This window comes from Rattus rattus, chromosome 6 (assembly GCF_011064425.1).
Source record: "Rattus rattus isolate New Zealand chromosome 6, Rrattus_CSIRO_v1, whole genome shotgun sequence".
Taxonomy (NCBI): Eukaryota; Metazoa; Chordata; class Mammalia; order Rodentia; family Muridae; genus Rattus; species Rattus rattus.
In genome coordinates this window covers 6517370-6538842 of record NC_046159.1, presented here as the reverse complement: position 1 = coordinate 6538842, position 21473 = coordinate 6517370, and the positions used below count along the sequence as shown (strand labels likewise).

General features: G+C 40.5%; 1 protein-coding gene across 9 annotated transcripts in view; it reads left to right on the top strand.

The window, feature by feature from the left end:
• Positions 1-1224: 1224 nt before the first annotated feature.
• Positions 1225-21473, top strand: part of Caprin2 (caprin family member 2) — a 53572-nt gene continuing 33323 nt past the window's right edge. For 7 of the 9 annotated variants that reach the window (XM_032905442.1, XM_032905437.1, XM_032905436.1 and 4 more), the window contains exons 1-5: positions 1414-1595; positions 2347-2553; positions 6331-6393; positions 14372-14458; positions 21056-21294. In XM_032905442.1, coding sequence (XP_032761333.1) covers positions 1593-1595; positions 2347-2553; positions 6331-6393; positions 14372-14458; positions 21056-21294 — 599 coding nt within the window. In that variant the 5' untranslated portion in view covers positions 1414-1592. The other 2 variants (XM_032905438.1, XM_032905439.1) reach the window with 2 other exon arrangements.

Sequence of the window (21473 nt, the reverse complement as noted above, 5' to 3'; positions counted from 1 at the left end):
AATTCCCTGAACCCACATGGTGGTTCACAACTGTTTATAATTCCAGTTCCAGGGTATCCAACACCCTTTTCTGACCTACACAGGCACCAGGCAACCAAGAAACACAAACATATACGCAGGCAAAACATCAACATACATAATGTGTACGATAGAATAAAACACAATAAAAGAAGATATATAATACTACCAGGATGGACTCAGACGGTCAGGAAGTGCCAAAGACAAGGTGACTTTCAATTTGTTTACTTGATTATGCTTTTGACCATCCTGTTCTAAATAATTATACTTGCCTCAATGATAGGTCTTAAAACCAATTCTATTTGGTAAAATACTTGGACACGAGTTGGGGGCAAGTTTTAATTTATTAACTTTATTATTTTGTTTATTTAGTTTATGAGATAGTATCTTTTGTTCAGGTCTGTTCCTGTCTCACTGGCATTAGAGAGTAAGCCACCCCTAAAACCTCATTAGATACAGGAATCATCACCAGTCCTTCAGAAGCCGATATTCTTCGTGTTTCTTACTAACTTTATGTAACCCAACAAGTAAATTTCCCAGCTCTTTCAGTGCCAGCAAAATGAATTGCTTCATAGCAACACATAGCCTTGGCGCACACCCTCCTATTAAAAAGGCTGCAGTCATCTTCTCTGCTCTGGTGGTAGGGCTGTCCCATAGCATTCTGCTCTTACAGGCTGAGTCCTCTGAAAGGAAACGGTGATCTTCCTCATTCTACAATGAAAAAAAAGATCATTTGAGGGGCAAGGGTGCTCTTGTATTTCAGAAGTTCAAACCATTAGTGCCTGAAGGCGAGTTTATCTGGTCATTCTGCGCACGACTTGCTGCCTCTTTTCCAAGGATTGAAATCATCTGCACTAGGGCACGCAACCAGGCAGTGCTGGCTGAAACAAGCGGGCGCATCCAAACAACCAGGTGCAGAGCCTCAGGCTTGAAGCGAAGCGTAGGGAAGGTAAGCGCCAAGCGCAGGCTTGCAGAGATGGGCACCGGAAAGGACTCGTCCCCCGCAGGTCCCGGGTACCGGAAAAGGGCGGACTGTGGTGGTCCGGAGTCCGAGAGGGGGGAGGGGCGGGGACTGGGAGGGGACGCCGGAAGGCGAAGCTTCCAAAGGGGAGATCGCGTGCTAGAGGGCGGGGCAGACAACCGGAAATAGGCGGTATCTGGGCGTGGTCGCTCCGTGCGCGGCCTACATAAGTTGCGCGCGCCTTGAGGGCACAACTTGGGCGCGAGCAGCGGAGTTGGCTGGGTGCACTGTCGGCCGCGGCCGCAGGCTAAGCTGAGGAGGGAGGAAGGGACGGGAGGAGAAGGGAGTGCGGGGTGGCGTCGGCCCACTTTGCAGTGCGCTGGGCTCCCGCGCGCTTTCGGAGGCAGCCGGGGAGGTGAAGCAGGGCGGCGGCGGGGTGGGCGGGTCTGCGCGGCCGCGGCCGGGTGGAATAGCGTGGTGTCCCAGCTTTCTGCGGTCGGGCTCCTCAGCGGCTTTGCAGAGCGCTCTGCGTCTGTTGGGCTGCGTGGGCCCTTAGACCTGTGACCCTGGTTGAGCCTCCTCTACTCTGGCCTTTTGGGCACTTGAACGAGCAATGGTGTGCAGGGGCTGTCTAGCTCTGGTCTTGCTCATTACAGGCAGGCTTCCTGAATAGGGGTGAAGTGTCCGACTCCCTGGTTTCCCGGTACCGTGGTGCAGGCAGCGGAAGGCTTGCCGGTATGGGAGTGAGTGATTGTGAGTTACTGTAAACACAACTGGAAGCCACCTCGGCGTGCAGTTTGTGAGAAGACTTGGCAGCTGTGTCCAGGGGAATGCACTTGGTTAGGGCCTGGACAGCCTATGAGACGTTATCATTCTAGATCAAGAAACTTGGTTCACTTAGACTTTGAGATAGATTGAAGTTGGGGCAGTAAACGCTCACGTAAAAGGTGCTAATTGGAAAGTGGTCATCCCCTGTCTCCTCCCTGATGACCATAGAAATTATTCAGAATGAGGAGATCAGAAACCTTTTGCTTGCTTAGCAGTTCTTCTCCATGTGGGGGGATAGAACTTCTGGAAACGTTCCTATAGTGTAAATTTTGCCTACGTATAGGCTGTCTTTATTGGCTATTGCTTGCAGCCAATTGCCGTTAGTAGGGGAGTGGAGGTAAGCTGTCTGAAGCAACGTTATGTTTTGAGTTCATTTCGTTTTAAAGAAAGGTTTTCTAGAGAATTGAAAGCTCGATGTGTACCTTTAGTTTACTTTGGTACTTAGCTCCTCCCACCCCTCGCCGCGCTCCCCTCTCCCTCATCCTTTAGCCTCGTCTGTTTCAGTGGTACAACTCTCTTCCTCCCTTTTCGGTTACCAGTCACCCTCAGAGGAGGCAAGAGTGGGAAATATGAAGTCAGCCAAGTCCCAAGTGAACCACACTCAGCAAGGGGAAAACCAGCGGGCTCTGAGCCCCCTGCAGTCTACTCTCGGTTCTGCTGCATCTCCTTCCCAGGCATACGAAACCTATATTGATAATGGACTTATATGCCTTAAACACAAAATTAGGAACATCGAGAAGAAGAAGGTAACTTTCCACCACCTCCCATTCCTGATTGTGCATGACCTTACGCCAGATGAAGGAGCTGACATTCTTTATATCAGAGAACATAGATCTTCGTGCAAATTTAATTGACCTTGAGATTTAGTTGCCTGGGAACAATTAAACATCCAGGCTAAATGTTTGCTTCGTTTGCCGACACAGCTGAATAACTGTTCTTCACATGCTGCTTTGGAAATATTTGAAGAGTTGGCTATGTTAGGTCTGATTTTATTTCTTGAGTTATACTGTTGTATCTTACATAAGAAATAGCTTGATATTTTTGTGACCGTAGCAAGTGATATGGCGGTACAGATGCCGCAGTCTTTGGAAGAATTTTACCATGAGCCAGAAAATGTTTCAGCACTGTTTTTTCTTTCCTGCTGCTAGATACAGGTTTAAGATTGGTTGGTGAGAGTATTGTAGGCAGCTCTGTAAAGGGACTTGGGTTCTTACTAGGCTAACGTTACAGTAAGTCATAAGGTAAAGATGCACACAGTTTCTCATTTCCTGAGTCATTTAGCCTGTGACCCAATTATCCCAGTCCCTTGGGATGCATGTTGTGTCTTGGTTCTCATCTGCTTCTGACAGTTAAAGCTGAACGTATCTGGATCTGCATTCCCTCAAAAACATGCTGAAAAACCAGTAAAACCTTAGGAAGCTGGTTTTGTTTTTCTTTCCTGAGACAGGGTTTTTCTCTAGACCAGACTGGTCTCAAACTCACAGAGATCTGCCTCTTTCTCCTGAGTGCTGGGGATAAAGAGGGAAGCCACCACTACCTGGCAGGAAGGTTGTTTTTTTAGTGGGGACGTATATGTACTTCCCTGGCTTTGGAAGTTAGTGCCGAAGCCAATGGCTGTTAGTTTCTGTTTATCATTTCCCATACATCTTTGGGATGCGTGCATTTGATTCCTAATGTTGTTCCTGGGTCAGCACAAGTTCCTTAGCACTGAGAACTAGTCAATGCAAGGTATATTAGTGGAAATCCTTTAATGACTTTCCTCAGTGCAGAAACTGAGTATGTGTATTCCTGTATTATCCAGCCTTACCATAGTATTTTTAATTCTGAATGCCTGTCTGTCAGACCAGTACCTCCACCTTCTAGGAAAGCATTTTAAGACCGAAAACCAGTGTAGGAGAACCTACAAAATGCTTGTGGTATAGTATGGTGGTTTATGTCAGGAATTTGTGGCTAATAGATGAATTTTATTTTTGTGAGTTTTTAAATTCATGCTTTTATTTTATGTGCATTGGTGGGTTTCACTTACATGTATGTCTGTGTGAGTGTGTTGTATCCTGGATTTAAAGACAGTTGTGAGCTGCCACGTGGGTGCTGGGAATTGAACCTGGGTCCCCTGAAAGAGCAGCTATCATTCTTAACTGCTGAGTCATCTCCCCAGCCCATTTTATGTATTTTCTTTTTTCTTTTTTTTTTTTTTTTCTTTTTTTCCGGAGCTGGGGACCGAACCCAGGGCCTTGCGCTTCCTAGGCAAGCACTCTACCACTGAGCTAAATCCCCAACCCCTTTATGTATTTTCTTAACTAGCAAATTTAGTATGAAGGATAGCTTTACATTGTGGCACTTCTGTTAGAAAGTTAACTATTATGAACACGCACATGCATTCGGTTCAACAGGTAACAGTGATACCTGCAAGCATGAACTAGTGTGGATGAGCTAGTCAGCTATGATGCCACCGGTGTTTTATGCTAGGTCAGTTGTTCTCAACCCTCCTAATGCTGGGTCCTTTTAATACAGTTTCTTATGTTGTGGTGACCTGTCCCCCAACCCCCATGGTAAAATTATGTTGTTGCTACTTAACAGGATATCTGATACGTGACCTCAAAGGGTCAGGACTCACAGGTTGAGAACCACTGTGCTAGATCATTCCTTGTTGTGAGAGGCTATCCTGAGCATTGTGAGATGTTTATCAACAACATTGGTGTCTGCCTAAAAAAATATCACAAGCACTGACTACCTCCCTTAGGCTCTGCAATTTGTGATAACCTCAAATATTTCTGGGGATAAATTGCCCTGGTTGAGCACCTCTAGTTTGGAGCATATGATTGACTTAAGACCCTACTTAGGTAGACTTATAAAAAGAGAAAAAAGGGGTTGGGGATTTAGCTCAGTGGTAGAGTGCTTACCTAGCAAGTGCAAGGACCTGGGTTCGGTCCCCAGCTCCGAAAAAAAAAAAGAGAGAGAGAAAAAAAATTCAGGCTGTTGAAGTGGCTTCATGGTTGTTGGTAAAGCTGCTTGCCGCATAAACCTGATGACCTAAGTTCAACCCTAGGATTATGCAGTAGAAAGAGATCATCAATTCCCAAAAGTCCTCTGACCTCCACACATGCACATACACTAATAATGTTAGAAAGATTTGGGGCTGGAGAGATAGCTCAAAGGTTAAGAGTATGTACACAAAGCTGGTCACTGTGACAAATGCCTTTAATCCTAGCAATTGGGCAGAGACAGACAAATCTCTAAGTTTAAGGTCAGTCTGGTCTGTAAGAGTTTCAGAACAGCCAGAGCTACATCAGGCAGCTTACACATTATCTACAACTTCAGTTCTCCACTTAACTTGCATATATCCCCCCACAGATACATATAATTAAATCTTTAAAAGACTTTTATAATTTCAGAATAATATTTTTAAAAAGTTAAATGTCTTTATTTAAAGATTCTGGAAATAGAGTTATTTGACTGGCATATGATCTAATATAAACATTTCCATCACTGGACATATATACTAGTTAATAGCGGTGAACTTACCCTATCATACCAACAGCTCTGTGTATCTTGTCAGCTTGCCACACATTTTTTCCCATAAAAAGTTTTTACCAGTGTGGATCTTTTCATCTTCTAGTTAGGTAACTGCCACGTACCCATTCACACTTCAGTATGCTACACACATCAAAAACTCTACTCTAAGCACACTGACCTGCTTTTGTGCCTGATTTTGGGAAACTTCAGATTCTACAATGCTTTTAAATGTAAGGAGGAGCTTATATTCTTAACAATGCTGCTATAGTTCTTCCCCCAGAATAAGCCTTAACTGTTGAATAATTTGTACTGGGATACCAATTTTTAGTACTTCTATTATTCACATAGAAAGTTATTTCTGTGAGGCTCTTTGAGTTCATATACAATGGGAACTCAATCCTCTAACCTGTTCTCTGCCGCCCATCAGTTTAAGTTGAGAGACCGGACCTCAGAATCTCAGAATTGTGACTGTTGGGGAATGAAACATCCGTCTGCCACACTGTCCTGCCACCACGAGCACCGCCCACTGATTTAACTCCTGTGCACGTGTGCCTCCTGATGTATCACCGCTCCATCTCTTTAGAGGCACTTTCCTGTTTCAAGTGTAGGGAGAGAATTAGTTAAAATACCAGCATCAGTGTTTCCCGATGACAATGATTTGTACCTATAGTGTTCAGATTGTTTTTAGAGCTGAGGCTGCTGCATTTTTGAGTTGCAGACAAATTCTTGGGAGTATATTCTCTTTTTCTATTGGTCAAGTACCCAAAATATTTACCAAGTTGTGGTAAGTCTAACAGAATCTTCTGGGCTGGTTACATGGGACAAAGACAGACTGAAAACTGCTCTGTTTTTTGTTTGTTTTTTTGTTTCCACCTGACTTGGAACTCAAATACAGATGCCGTCTGCCTGTATGGAATTGTAGTCTGGCACTCTAGTTTATTTCAAGAATCTTATTTGCTTCCGATTTATATCAGTCTATACCATAGATGCGTGTTTCTCTCTTGTAGCTCAAACTGGAAGATTACAAAGATCGCCTAAAAAATGGAGAGCAGCTTAACCCAGACCAGTTGGTAAGTAGTTGTAAGAGCCTTTGTTAGACCTTCTGGTCTGCTGCTGTTGCTGTTGTTGTTGTTTGAGACAGGGTCTCTACATAGCCTTGATTGCTCTGGAACTCACTGTGTCGTTCAGGCTGGTCTTGAACTCACAGTGCTGGGATTCATGATGTGTCACCACACCTGGCTGGTTTCCTTTCTTTTTTTTTTTTTTTTTTTTTTTTTTTTTCAGAGCTGGGACTGAACCCTGGGCCTTGGCGCTTGCTAGGCAGGCGCCTACCACTGAACCAAATCCCCCAACCCTGCTGGTTTCCTTTCTTGATAGAACTTGATATGGATTTAGTAAAACTATAGACTTGATAGGCCAAAGAGGAGATAGAATTCACTGTTTTTTCCCAGTGACTCTGTTGTTTTTGTTCGTTAGATTTTATAGATGGGCTTGCTTATGCTGTACTATTAGAAGATATGGGTTAAATAGCACAAATTAGATTAGATGAGATACCATATACATTGAAACTTAATTTATGCTAGGAAGACTGAGTATACTCAGTTTTTAACTCTTCACTGGCTTTCTATAAACTTGACCCCTTTTTTTTTTTTTTTTTTTTTTTTTTTGGTTCTTTTTTTTTGCTGGGGACCAACCCAGGGCCTTGCGCTTCCTAGGCAAGCGCTCTACCACTGAGCTAAATCCCAACCCCAACCCCTTTCTATTCTAAAATCTGTTCCTTGTAGCTTTCTCATTATTCAGTTGCTCTCTTTTCATTTCTTTCATATTTGAGCTATGAAAGCCTTTTAAAAATTAACTTTACTATGAACATTGGTGATAATTTTCTTCTTTTGAACTCACAGTGATACTCCTGTATCACCCTTTGAAATTCTGGCATTACAGGAAAATGAGGTGCCATGCCCAGCTACAATTTTATCTTTTACATGTTTGACTTGTTAATGGGTATACCTGGTGATTTCAATTTTTATCTAATTTGTGGGATCCACAGTTTTGCAACATGGACTGAAAAGAAGATGCTTTATACACATTGTTGTTTGGCTTGATCACATTTCCTGTTTTTCTATGAAAGGACAAAATGTGCTTGAAATTTTTTAAGATTTATTTCTTAAACGTATGTCTATGCATGTCTGTGTATGCATGTTAGTACAGGTGGGTGTATTGGGTCCCCTGAAGCTATAGTTATAGGCAGTTCTGAGCTAGCTGCCCAGTGTGGCTGATAGGAACCAAATCCACGCTCTCTGGAAAGCAGCAAGTGCTTTTTAACTGCTGAATTGTCCTTCCAGCCCTGAAGGTATTTGATCTGGCTCATAGGCCTGTTGTCCGTGCCACTAAAATTACTGGTTTTGTATTGTAGACGTTAGGCATTTAAGGCATTGTCCTCCTTGCAGTATTGCCCTCTTCTCTGACCCCGAAGTTCTGTGGTGTAGCAATTACCATTCTGTTGAGGCTTAGCTTTGAATTGTGTGACTCTGAGCATGGTGTACCCTTCAGCTGCTGAAGGGGCTTGCCTGATCAGCCAAAATTTATTTCCTTGGTGGTGGCTTCATGCTCTGTCCACTAACTTAAAATGTGGAAGCTTCTCTTTCTGTAAGAATTATAGAAGGGATGTATTGTTAGAGTGGTATAGAGTGGTGTCACTGAGGTTTTTTTTTTTTAGTCTGAGCTCAGGTGAAGTGCTTGGTGTGCAAGCACGAGATCTGAGTTCAGGCCCCAGCGTCCATGTAAGAAGCTGGGTGCGGTGGTGGCTCATTCTTGTAATCCCAGCACTGGAGTGGTGGAGGCAGATCCCCGGGCTTCCTAGCCTATTTGGCATGTTCTAGGCCAGTGGAATCTGTTTCAAAAGAAAAAAAAAAATCACCACGATAACAAAAGGAAAGCAAAAACAAAACAAAACAAAACAAAACAAAACAAAAAAAACATTGTAGGACTGGAGAGATTGGTCTGTGGTTAAGAACACTTACTACTCTTCCAGAGAACCTGAGTTGAGTTTTCAATACTCATATCAGTCAGTTTACAACCGCAGCTCCAGGGGATCTGATACTTTCAACATCCATGGTTGCTAGAATTCATATGTACATATCTATACATAACATATATAGCATTAAAATAAATGTTGGGGGCTGAAGGGTATGGCTCAGCACTTTAGAGCAGAGAATCAAATCACAGCACTCACATGGTGGCTCACAACCATTTATATTATCTATTATGGCATCTTCTGGCCTCAATGACTAACAGACATACAAGTGGTACACAGATACATGCATGTACAAACAGAACACTCACATGCATTAAATTAAAATTAAAAAAAAATCCTAAAAAAGACCAATGGGCTAGGCTTGGTGGTGTACATCTTTAATCCCAGCATTCTAGAGGCAAAGGCAGGGAGATCTCTGTGAGTTTGGGGATGGTCTGGCCTACACAGTAAGTTCCAGGAAGCCAGGCTATATAGAAAGATTCTATCTCAAAATAAAACAAAACAACAAAAAACATTGGTGCTTGAATTATATCTGAGGCTTCTCTTTGGCTTCCATACTCACATGAGAACACACACACACAAGAACATAAAAGAGAAATCACAGAGGTTTTCTATGAAGGCGGGATTGAATTTGGTCTAGGACCGGGCTAGAAAAACCTTTCACCATGGGGTGGAGAGAAGGAAGAATGCTACACACTGGGACATTGAAATAGTACCTGGCTAATATTGCTGCCTTGTGAGAGGGAATGAAATGGTACTCCTTCTAGTTTCAGAGTTCTCTGAAGATTATGTGCAGTCATTACATTTTCTGCCCATGTAGATGGAGGTCTTCTTTGCCTTTTCTACTTTGAAGGGATGTGGTCCGCACAGCGTGTTGCTCATAAGTCATGATCTTGATGGACAGATAATAAACAAGCATCAGTGCTCACCTCGACTCAAGTAATGCACACAAACACCACTGATACTCCTTCCTGGTACTCAAGTAATGCACACAAACACCACTGATACTCCTTCCTGGTACTCAAGTAATGCACACAAACACCACTGATACTCCTTCCTGGTACTCTCCTTCCTCTTCTAACTGCGTCTTAAGATCTCTCCCTTCCCTTTCTTACGCTTCCCCCCCTTAAATTAGATTTGATCATTTTATTTTTGTGATTATTTTGCCTGCATATATGCCCATGTACCACATGTGTGCTTGGTGCCTTTGGAAGTCAGAGGAGGATATTGAATACCTTGGAACTGGAGTTACCCTACCATGAGGGTACTTGGAGTTGAACGGAGATCTTCTGCAAGAGCAACAAGTGCTTTTTTTTTTTTTTTTTTGGGAGACACAGTCTCTCCATGGAATCCTGATTGTCCTGGAACTTATTACGTAGACTACGCTAGCCTTGAACTCACAGAGATTGCCTGTCTGAGTGCTGGAAATAAGGGTATATGTTACTATGCATGGTCTTACATAATTAAAAAAGCATCAATATCTAAATAAACAATAAATTATGTTAATATGAATAAGCACCTATGCACCATACTTACAAGAGATGTTCATTTCCCAAAACATTTGATATTTTAAAAGAGCCAGAATATTAGGAAGAGGTAGAATTCACTTAAAATTCACAAAGAGTAAAGAATTTCTAAACTATTTTGAAGTTGCCTGAAATATTCTTTCTAAGCACTCATTTTAGGTGTTAGGGTTCTTCAGACTCTAGGATTGACAGGACAGGGAGCACAAATGGAGAGAGTTCAACTCTATATTATCATTTTCAATTGTATATGACATGTCTTTTTTGATAAAACACAGTAGACAATATAATATAAACCCAAATTATATTTTTAAAAAAGAAATAATGTTTGGTCTATGTTCCATTGTAGAGAAAACCTTTGAAAACATCACTGAAACAAATTTTGAATGCAACAAGTGCTCTTAACTACTGAGTTATCTTTCTAGCTCCTACTTTTGTTTTGAACAAAATCTGTTGCTATTAAATTTGATAGGACTGCTTTTTTTGTACCTTATGATCAATAAATTGCTATATATTTTACAGGGTTGTTTTTCATTCTATTTAGGACTATTCACTCAATTTATAATAATGTACGTAGTAGTACTTTATTTTTTGTTTACTTACTGTGTATGACTAGGTATATATTTGAGTCGTTTTTGTTTTTATAACATAAACAAGTCAGCGTTCATAGTTTGACAGGTAAAAGACTTTTCAGGGAACACATTAAAAATTGGTCTATAGAAGTGGTTCTGAACCTTCCTAATGTTGCGATCCTTCAATATAGTTCCTGTTGTTGTAAATATCTGATATGCAGTATATCTGATGGGCAACCCCAAAGGAGTTGCAACCCACATGTTGAGAACTTCTGGAATATAGAGTTTATCTGTAGTTCACTTTAGAGATGAAAATGTCTGATTTTTAGAATTATTGAATTCATTTATAAGAGTATGTAGGAGCTCCTTTTCTACATACTGTTATCAGAATTTTGTTGTTATCATGGAAATTGAGCCAGGTCCTTGCTCTTGCTAGATCAGTACCCTACTTGCCCAGTTTGTCAAACTTTTTCTAGAAGCTGTTCTGAACTGTAATGTACATATCACAAAAGAATTTAAGTGTACAAATTAATTTATAGCATATTTGTGTAGTCAGGCAATTATTACCACAATCCGGTTCTGGAAATTCTGTCAACCTCTCAGTTTCCTTTTATCCTTTGCTTTGTTTTTAATCTCTATAAATGTTCATTTTCTGGGCATTTTGTATAAAGAATTAAAAAATTGTTTTATAGCCAGGCATAGTGGTACACTATGTATGTCTGTGCAACACTTGCGTGCCTGTGGCCCTCAGAGGCCAGAAGAGGGTGTTAGATTGCTTACGTCAAAGCTTGGAATTCAACTAGGGTTTTCTGGAAGAGCAGCCAGTTTCCTTAATTACTTAGCCCCTAAAACAAAGACTTTGAATCTGAGGTCCGTCTTTCAATATAGCAAAGACCTTTTTGTGTGTGTGAGGGGAGGTGGTGCTAGGAATTGATCCCAGGGGCTCAGGCAGTGCTTTCTACTAACTGAACTATATTCCAGAACTTTGTCTGGCTTTTTAAATTTAGCATAATATTTTTTGAGGTTTGTCAGTTTTGTAGTGTGTGGCAATATTTTATCAGTTTCTCTATAGTTGGGTTTTTATTTGGGACTGTTAAAATAATACTTCTAAATGATTTACTTATTTTTACCTTATATGCATTGGTGTTGTATCTGCAAGTGTGTCTGAGAGAAGGTGTCAGATCCCCAAGAGCTGGAGTTAAAGACAGTTGTGAGCTGCCATATGGGTGCTGAGAATTGAACCCAGGTTCTTTGGAAGAACATCCAGTGCTCTGCTGAGTCATCTCTCCAGCTCCATGAATAATCTTTCTGTGTATATGGATATATACATGTATGTAGATATGCTTTCTTTTGAGTAACACCTAGGATAGAATAATGCACATTTTGTAAGTGTGTGTGTGTGTGTGTGTGTGTGTGTGTGTGTGTGTGTGTGTGTATACTTTACTTAAATTTACTTATTTTGTGGCTATGTGGATGTTCCTTTGCCATATGTGAAGGCCAGAGAACAAATTAAAGTAGTCTATTCTTTTCTCCTACTGTGTGGGTTCTAGGAATTGAACTCAGGTTGTCAGTTTTGGTGGCAAGCGCCTTCATCCACCAGCAATCTCTTGGTCCTACTACACTCTCTTAATTGCTGAGACTCTCCTATGTCTCTTAACTGCTTGAGTAAGTTCCCAAATTTGTTCTGTTCCAAGTTGATCTTTTTTTCCATTTTAAATTAAAAGGGGACTGGGCATAGTGCCATACACCATTGACCCTAGAACTTAATTGGTAAGGTAGATCTCAGAGTTTGAAGAGTCTAAAGAGTGAGTTCTGGGACAGCCACAGCTACATAATAAGGTCAAGACTTTGTCTCAAAAAAAAAAAAAATAACTAAAAGCATGGGGCTGGAGAGATGGATGGCTCAGCGAGTGGTTTAGAGCACTAATTGCTCTTTCAGAGGACTTGGGTTCAGTTCCCAGCACCCACATGGCAGCTCACACCTGTCTGTAATTCTACTTCTAGAAAACCTGACAAAACACCACTGCACATAAAATGAAAATAAATTAAAAACAACAAGCAGAATTACACTTATTTACTTGTTTTGTTTGTATGTGTGTGGAATGGTCAGGAGATAACTTGTGAGAATTAGTTCTTAATTTTTGGTTGTGAGCCTAGACTCTTAACGGCTGAGCCATCTCTCCAGCCCAAGGGTTAGTTCTTTCCTTTCACCTTATCAGCTGGCCCCAAACTGACCTTTGTCTTTCTCCACAAAGATTTAAATTTCCAGGACAAACTCAACTCTTTTCTGATTACCAATTTGGTTCAAGTATAAAATTCTTCTTTCTTCCTCTCCCCCCACCCCGTCTGTAATTTGTGTATGAATGTTTTGCCTGCACATGTGTATGTCCACCATGTATGTGCCTGGTGTCTGTGGGGAACAGAAGAAAATGTTAGATCTCCTGGAACTGAAGTCACAGATGCTTATGAGCCACCATGTGGATGCTGTGAACCAAACCCAGGGCCTCTGCAAGAGCAACAAGTACTCTTAACTCCTGAGCCATTTCTCTAGGTCTCCCTCCCAGCCCCCAGTAAAATCTTTTGTTTTTGTTTTTGTTTTTGTTTTTGTTTTTTTTTTTTTTTTTGGTTCTTTTTTTTCGGAGCTGGGGACCAAACCCAGGGCCTTGTGCTTCCTAGGCAAGCGCTCTACCACTGAGCTAAATCCCCAACCCCTGTTTTTGTTTTTCAAGACAAGGTTTCTTTTGTGTAACAGAGCCCCTGCTGTCCTGGAATACTCTTTGTACCCCAGGCTGTCCTCAAACAGAGATTCCCTTTCCTCTGCCTTCTGAGTATTGAGATTAAAGGTGTGTGCCACCATGTCCAGCTGAAAGGTAAATACGGATGAAGTCTTAAAAGGAAAAAATATTGCTTCTTTAATTTTGGTAGGATATTGCTTGTTTCCATATTTATGTTGTCTGCTACAGGTATTGATTTATGCACTTTCCTTATGGCTTGTTACAGTACTTATGATATCTGTTGCAGGTAATTATTTACAGTTTTTTCCCCACCGTATTGTAGATGTTTTATAGTTGCTGTTCTCATGTGTATTATTCCTATAGTGCATCTGAATGGTGAATGATATTGACCAAGGTATCTTTTTTTTTTAAAGATTTATTTTATTTTATTATATATAAGTACACTGTAGCTGTCTTCAGATACACCAGAAGAGGGCATCAGATCTTTTTACAGATGGTTGTGAGCCACCATGTGGTTGCTGGGAATTGAACTCATGACCTCTGGAAGAGCAGTCGGGTGCTCTTAACCGCTGAGCCATCTCTCCAGCCCATTGACCAAGGTATCTTAATGGCTTAGTGTTCTTAAAGCCTATAGATACCTTCAACATAAACATTATAGATAGGGTAGAATTAGGGCTTGTGTTTCTTCTTCATTATTATTATATTAATTTTATTACATGTGTATATGTATATAGGTGGGTCAGATGACAACTTGCTGGAGTTGGTTCTGTTCTTCTGCCATTGGGATTGAATTCAAGTCTTCAGTTTGGCAGCAAGAACCTTTACCCACTGAACCATCTTTCTGACCCAGGGCTCTGATTTCTAATATAAAAATTGAAGCCATGCATAGTGGTATATCTAAAGATGTGCTTGAGGATTGAGGCAGGGGATTCACAAGCTTGAGTTTAGTCTGGAGTACCTAAGAATATGTACATGTATGTAGGTATCCATGGAGATCAGAAGAGGATGTCAGATCTTCTAGAGCAGGAGTTATGGGTAACTGATTGCTGGGAACTCAGATCCCCTGGAATAGCAGTGTGTGCCCTTAACCACTAAGCCATCTTTCCATCCCTTTATCAATTTAAGGAATACTTAGTCATTCTGAGATTGCTGCTGATTTGTTGTTTTTTAATTCTATTTGGTAGGAAGCAGTGGAAAAGTATGAAGAAGTACTTCATAATTTGGAATTTGCCAAGGAGCTTCAGAAAACCTTTTCTGCACTGAGCCAAGATGTGAGTATGCTTTCATTACTTATCTTAGAATCATTTTAATCACCGGCCTTGAAGAAAATGCTACTGCCTAAAAAATGGCGTTTGTTCATTATTCTGTTGCTGGACCGTCTCAACCCGCCAGCTCCCAATAATGACGTGGAGGCTTTTTATTATTTATGAAAGCTTAGGTAGTATAGCCTAGGCTATGTTCCAACTAGCTCGTATAACTTATTATATAACATATAACATATAACATAGCCTAGGCTATGTTCCAACTAGCTCGTATAACTTATTAACCTGCTTATTCTAATCCATGTTTGCCTCGAGGCCATTCCCTTCTCATTCAGTCCTGGTGAGTCCAACTTCCTATCTGTCTAGTTGGTGAGTTTTCCTGCCTAGATATCTCTCCCAGAGACCCTGTCGCAGCCTGGAAGTCCCACTTTCCATTTCCTGCCTACCTATAGACTGTTAGCACTTTATTAAAGCCAATCAGAGAAAGCCTTGCAGGTGAGGGAGGACAAAGACATACCTTCACACAGTGTACAAAAATGTTACCTCAACATTATTCATTTGATACCATGCCGGTTATACTGAGGAGGTTAACTGAGTTGCCTGGGATGTCCTTAAACTCACTACATAGCCCAGACAAGCCTGGAATTTGTGATTCTCCGTCTTAATCACCTGAGTATCTTGGATTATAAGTGTGCACCATTGTGCCCAGCTCTAGAATATTTTTAATTTTTTGCTAAATTTATTTAGGTTTTGTCTAGTTGACAATGAGTAGATTTTTCTTATCTCTTCTTTAGATAGGTAGAAGTATATTTGTATAATACTTAAAGCTCTATCTTCTCAAAGCTGCTCTGTCATATTTTAGTTTCTACTCAGCTTTTTTCCCTTCAGCTCTGATGTTCATTTCCTTTTCTTTTTTTCTCTTCTTTGCTTGCTTGCTTGCTTGCTTGCTTGCTTGCTTGCTTGCTTGCTTTCTTCCTTCCTTCCTTCCTTCCTTCCTTCCTTCCTTCCTTTCTTTCTTTCTTTTTTGGATTTATTTATTTTATGAGTGTTTTGCCCGAGTGTATGTCATATGTACCGTGTACATACCTGGTGCCCACAGAGGTCAGAAGAGTTTGTTAAGTCTTGTGGAATTGAGTTACAGATGCTTGTGAGCTGCCATGTGAGTGCTGGGAATTGAACCATGACCTACTGCAAAGGAAGTGCTCTTAACCGCGGAGTCATCTCATCTGCCCAAGAATTAAATCTTTCTAAAAACATACCAGATGCTAGGTGTCTGTGTAGTTCCACTAGATTTTTCTCAACAGTATAGTTAGAGATATAATAGCCCTGTTTTATAGGTTTGTGATCTGAGACTCATTACAAATGGAATTTACTAAAAATAATGGCCAGGATGTGATCATGGGTCCTTTGATCTCTTGAAATGTGTGCTCTTCTTCCTAGGGCACTGATACATGTCCTTTCACCATGGTGCTCTAGAGACAGCACAGACCTCAGCGAGTTATGGTGGTTCCGTGAGAGCATTTTCAGTTGCTGTCTACACTTTAGATTTATCCCTTCTTCCTTCCCTCCTCCTTTTCTCTATTCCCCCTCACGCCTCCGCCCCAATCCCTTTTGAATCAGGGTCTAACTATTTAGTGTTTGGCTAGTCTAGAACTCATTATATGCACCAGGCTGGTCTAGAACTCAGAGATCTGCTTTTCCTGCCTGTCCACTGCTTTAGATTTCTTTCCCCCTTGTGATTTGACAGTAGTCTTAGAGTTTGCCACCACCACCACCACCACCACCACCACCACCACCACCACCACCACGACCACCACCAACACCCCTTTTAAGTATTTTTAGATTAATTTATTCTTAAGTGTGTATTTGGCCTGCATGCATATATATGTGTACCGTGTGCATACCTGATGCCTCAGGAGGTTCCAGGATTACCTGGAACTGGAGTCAAGGATGGTTATGAATGAACCACTACGTGGGTGCTGGGAATCAACCTAGGGTCCTCTGCAAAATCAACAGCTGCTCTTAACTCCTGAGTCATCTCTCCATCCCTGAGCTTCCCCTCTTGAGTTAAACTCTCAAGGTATTTGCCATTACCTTCCTGTTTTCTTTTCTTTTCTTTTTTTTTTTTTCCTTTTTTTTTTTTTTTTTTTTTTCGAGCTGGGGACTGAACCCAGGGCCTTGTGCTTGCTAGGCAAGCGCTCTACCACTGAGCTAAATCCCCAACCCCTTCTTCTTCTTTTTTTTTTTTTTTTTAACGCCAGTCTACTCACATTTTCCTTAGCTTCTTGGGGTGATTTATGTCCCTTGGCAAGAATCCATTATCCTAAGTCATGGTTTAGAAAATAAACTTTCATTCAACATTGCTAATCAAATTGTGTATTTAATGTATTCTCCTTTCCAAATTGCCAAAGAAGAAAAAGGTTTGAGGTCTTCTTAGTTTCTACATAGATAAGAAGAAGCAAGCTTTTAGTGGCTTTTATGACATCTGATGCTGAGTTAGGAGATAGTACACTTTGCTGACTTATTTGACAGATGCTTGAGTTTCTGCTAGGTTGAGTCTGCACAAGATAGTGATGTGTTATGAACAACTAAAATATAAGTCTGTCATCATGGATGCAGAAAAGAAGAGATAACTAGAGGCTAGAGGTATAGCTCAGTGGTGGTAAAATACTTGTCTAATGTGTACACGACCCTAGGTTGGATTCCCAGCACTGCCAAAAAGTAATAAATAGATAAATGAATTACATACATGACTATTTGATGTGTCAAATACTTTGCTTAAGGACTTTCAGGTTGACATAAACCTGTAAAAGACCTAATTTAACTGTGAGAAATAGACTAAAGAGAAATATATGAAGTGATGATGTGGTATGTATGTGTGCATTTGTTTCTGTGTGTTGTGTGTATATGTTCATGTTCATGGATGTACATATGTGTGGAGACCCAATGTTGACTTTGGGTTTTCCTTGATTATTTTCCAATTATTGAGATAGGGTCTCAACTCAATCCAGAGGTTGCCTATCAGCTAGTCTACCAGCTTCATCAGGGGTCCTGTCTCTGCCTACTGAATGCTGGTATTACAGGCAGCCACCATTCCCGCCTGGCTTTTATGTGGATTCTGGGGATATGGATTCTTATCCTCAACCTTGTGCTTGGCATGTACTTATTCACTGAACCGTCTCCCTAGTTCTTTATATATGGCATATACAACCCTGAAGACATTTCAGGTAATTGCTTTACTTGTATGTACTAAGATAAAATCTCTTGGAGAGTTAGAAATAACACTTGTATCTTTCCTCCCTCAGGCAGACACAGACCCTACAGCTTTGGGAAGTGTGACTGATGCATCCTTGTCTAGGTCTCAGAGGAAGCCTAACTGACCCTTTTCTTACCTCAAACATAGCCCTGTTTAAATAATCCCTTCCCATTGTCTCCTTTCTTCACTAGTAACCAAAGTTAGTTGCTACTAGTCTCTACTAGTCTCTACTAGTCTCTACTAGTCTCTACTAGTAACCAAAGTTAGTTGCTTCCATTCCCTTAGACAGGAAGGAATATTGAATATTTTTCAAGTGTTTCTTTTTAGTTTTCTAATCTCAATTTATTAGGATTTAGGAAGATATTTTAAAAATTTCTTTTTGTTTCGCTTCCTTTATATTTTTTCCATTCTTTTTCTTCTTTCCTTCCCTTGGTCTTGCTGTGTAAAAAGGGCTTGTTTGGTACTCATCATGCAGCCAGGCTATGCTTGAATTTGTGATCCTGTCTTAGCCTTCAGTGCTGAGATCTTAGGCATGTACTACCATGCCTGTCTGGATATATTTTTGTAGACTTTAAGATATTAATACTTGTATCAATAACCCATTTATAGGAAAAAGTCATAGAGTTTTTTTTCTTTCTTTGTTGTTTTGTTTTAAAAAACATCGACTATTATGGAAACATAATCATAAAAACTATTTAGAAAACTATTTTCTTAGTGGAAACAGGTACACTACTTAAAAATTTTTAGATTCATTCATTCATTCATTCATTCATTCATTCATTCATTTGCGACAGGGTTTCTCTGAGTAACCTCGGCTGTCCTGGAACTCACTCTAGACCAGAGTGGTCTTGAACTTACAGATCTATCTGCTTTTGCCTCTCCAGTGTTGAGATTAAAGGCATGTGCTACTACCACTTGTCTAGATTTATTTTTTATTTTATGTATACGAGTGTTTTACTTGCATGTATTTATGTACACCATGTGTGTGCCTGGTGCCCAATGAGTCAGAAGAAGAGGGTATTACATAGTCAACTGGAGTTACAGGAAATTGTGACCCAGCATGTAGTGGTGGGATTGAATCTGACTGAGTCATCTGAACAAGTGTTCTTAACCACTGAGCCACCTCTCAAGGTCCCAGTTGTTGTTGCTGTTATTGTTTTTTTGAGACAGGTTTCTTTTCTGTGTAGCCTTGGCTGTCCTGGAACTTGCTCTGTAGACCAGACAGGCCTTAAACTCAGAGATCCACCTACTTCTGCCTCTCGAATGTTGAGATTAAAGGTGCTACCACTGTCCAGCCAATTACTATTTTTGAGATTGGATCTCACCATGTAGGTCAGGTTGTCCTGAACTCCTTTTGTCACTTCTGTAGCTGAGGAGCTAATGGAGTTGAAGGCAGCAGAGGGAGGAAGTTTCACTTTTCTTTGTGGAGGGTATTCATTGGCACTGTTGCCCACGAAGCTTCACCCTACACATATGCAAATGAGCAGCACTAATTAGACTTAATGGGCTTAAAAAAAAAGGTTAAGGGGTTGGGGATTTAGCTCAGTGGTAGAGCGCTTGCCTAGGAAGCGCAAGGCCCTGGGTTCGGTCCCCAGCTCCAGAAAAAAAAGAATTAAAAAAAAAAAAAAAGGTTAAAAAAAAAGTTGAGGGCTGGAGATGGCTCTGTAGTTAAGAACAATGACTGCTTTTCCAGAGGTCCTGAGTTCAATTCCCAGCAACCACTTCGTGGCTCACAACCATCTGTACTGGGATCCGATGCCACCTTCTGGTGTGTCTGAAGACAGCAACAGTGTACTCACATACATAAAATAAGTAAATAAATCTTTTTAAAAAACTGATTGAGAAGGTAAGTATTTTTTCGAGGTGGCTGGGTGGTTGGTGTGAACTCGATGGAAGGTTTAGGGGATGGATATGACCAATGGCAAGGTTCATTGTACTATATATGTTTGGAATTTTCAAAAAATAAAAATTGAAAAAAATCCTAATTCAATTAAACATTTTAATGGTTGAAGATGGGGACATAACACATTTGCTTTAGGTATTTTTAAGAAAAGGTTGATTTTCTTGTCCTAAATGTCTGGTGTCAGAAGTTTTGGGTTTTTAGAATAATTAATTACACATATAAAATGAACTATCTTAGGGATGAGACTTCTAAATATGGAATTCATTTAACACAGATTTTATGTACGACCCTTAGTACCTTTATATTTAATTTCCTATGTATGTATTCTGCTTGTGTGTGTTGGGTGGTGGTGGTATGTTCATGCATCCCACAGCACACATGTGGAGATCAGAAGGCCACTTGTACTTCTGTTATGTGGAGCCCAGGATAGAACTCAGTCAGGCCTGGGAGGCAAGTGCATTTAACCACTGAGCCATTTCCTCAGCCCAGTGTGCCTATATTTTAACTCTTGACTCATCACGTGGAGTTAGATGTCGAAATTTTTATTTATATTTTCACGTTGGTGCTCAAGTTCAGAGTTTGGTTTTTTTTTTTTGGTTCTTTTTTTTTTCGAGCTGGGGACTGAACCCAGGGCCTTGCACTTCCTAGGCAAGCGCTCTACCACTGAGCTAAATCCCAACCCCCCAGAGTTTGGGTTTTTGAGTTGAGGATACTGAGCATATATTATGTTTGAAGATGTTTTGTGTTTACCAGATTTCACTTGCAGATACTTTAGTCAGTCTTTGGTTGTTACAGACTGAACATTTAAATTTTTAATATTTTAATTTAATTTTTCTCCTGGAAATGAAAAAAAAAAGATTCCACAATAATAGAGAAAAGTAGTTGCTCCAAAAAGATTTGATACATACAAATAAGGAAAAGTTTTTGTTGTTGCTTTTCATTTTGTTTCCTTGTTTTGTTTTGAGGGAGGGTCTCATGTAGGGAGGCTGACTCTGCCAGTGATTAAGGATGACTTTGAACTCCTGATTTTCCTCCTGTACCACCACACTCCACTTAACGCTCTGAGATTAGCGTGGATATCTGTATTGGTTCTTTGGTTTGTATAACTTGAAGGTGAGAGTGAGCCCTTTCAACTCTGTATGTTCTGGTTACATAAATAATAAACCAGTTTATTACTCAGTGACAAGGAACTGGATTAAACTATTCAGGTATTTTTGATTTGTTTTTAGGTAGGGTGCCCCTACATAGCCCTGGCTGTCCTGGAACTTAGATAAACCAAGCTGGTCTCAAACTCACAGAGATCTGCCTGCTTCTGCCTCCCAAGTCCTTGGATAAAAGGCAGGTGCCAATGTATCATCTAATCCCAACTGTTTGTGGTTGGGTTTTGTTATACCTGGATTGCTAATATGGGTGATTGAGATGCGTGAACCTGCATTTGTTTTAACAGCTCCTGAAAGCGCAGAAAAAGGCCCAGAGAAGGGAGCACATGCTGAAACTTGAGGCCGAGAAGAAAAAGCTTCGAACTATACTTCAAATTCAGTATGTATTACAGAACTTGACACAAGAACATGTACAGAAAGACTTCAAAGGGGGCTTGAATGGTGCAATGTATTTGCCTTCAAAAGAACTTGACTACCTCATTAAATTCTCAAAACTGACCTGCCCTGAAAGAAATGAAAGTTTGAGGTAAGTCAGTGAAAAGATTTCCCTGAAATAATAAAACTTACAGCACTTGTAACTTTTCTCTTATAGGTTCAGTTAATCCCTAATTTACAAAGAAAATATTAATTTGATTCAGTATGGGAAATTTAGGTGTGCTTGTTAGATCATTTAGAAATTCAGTAAATTTGAATGTTCTTATTAAC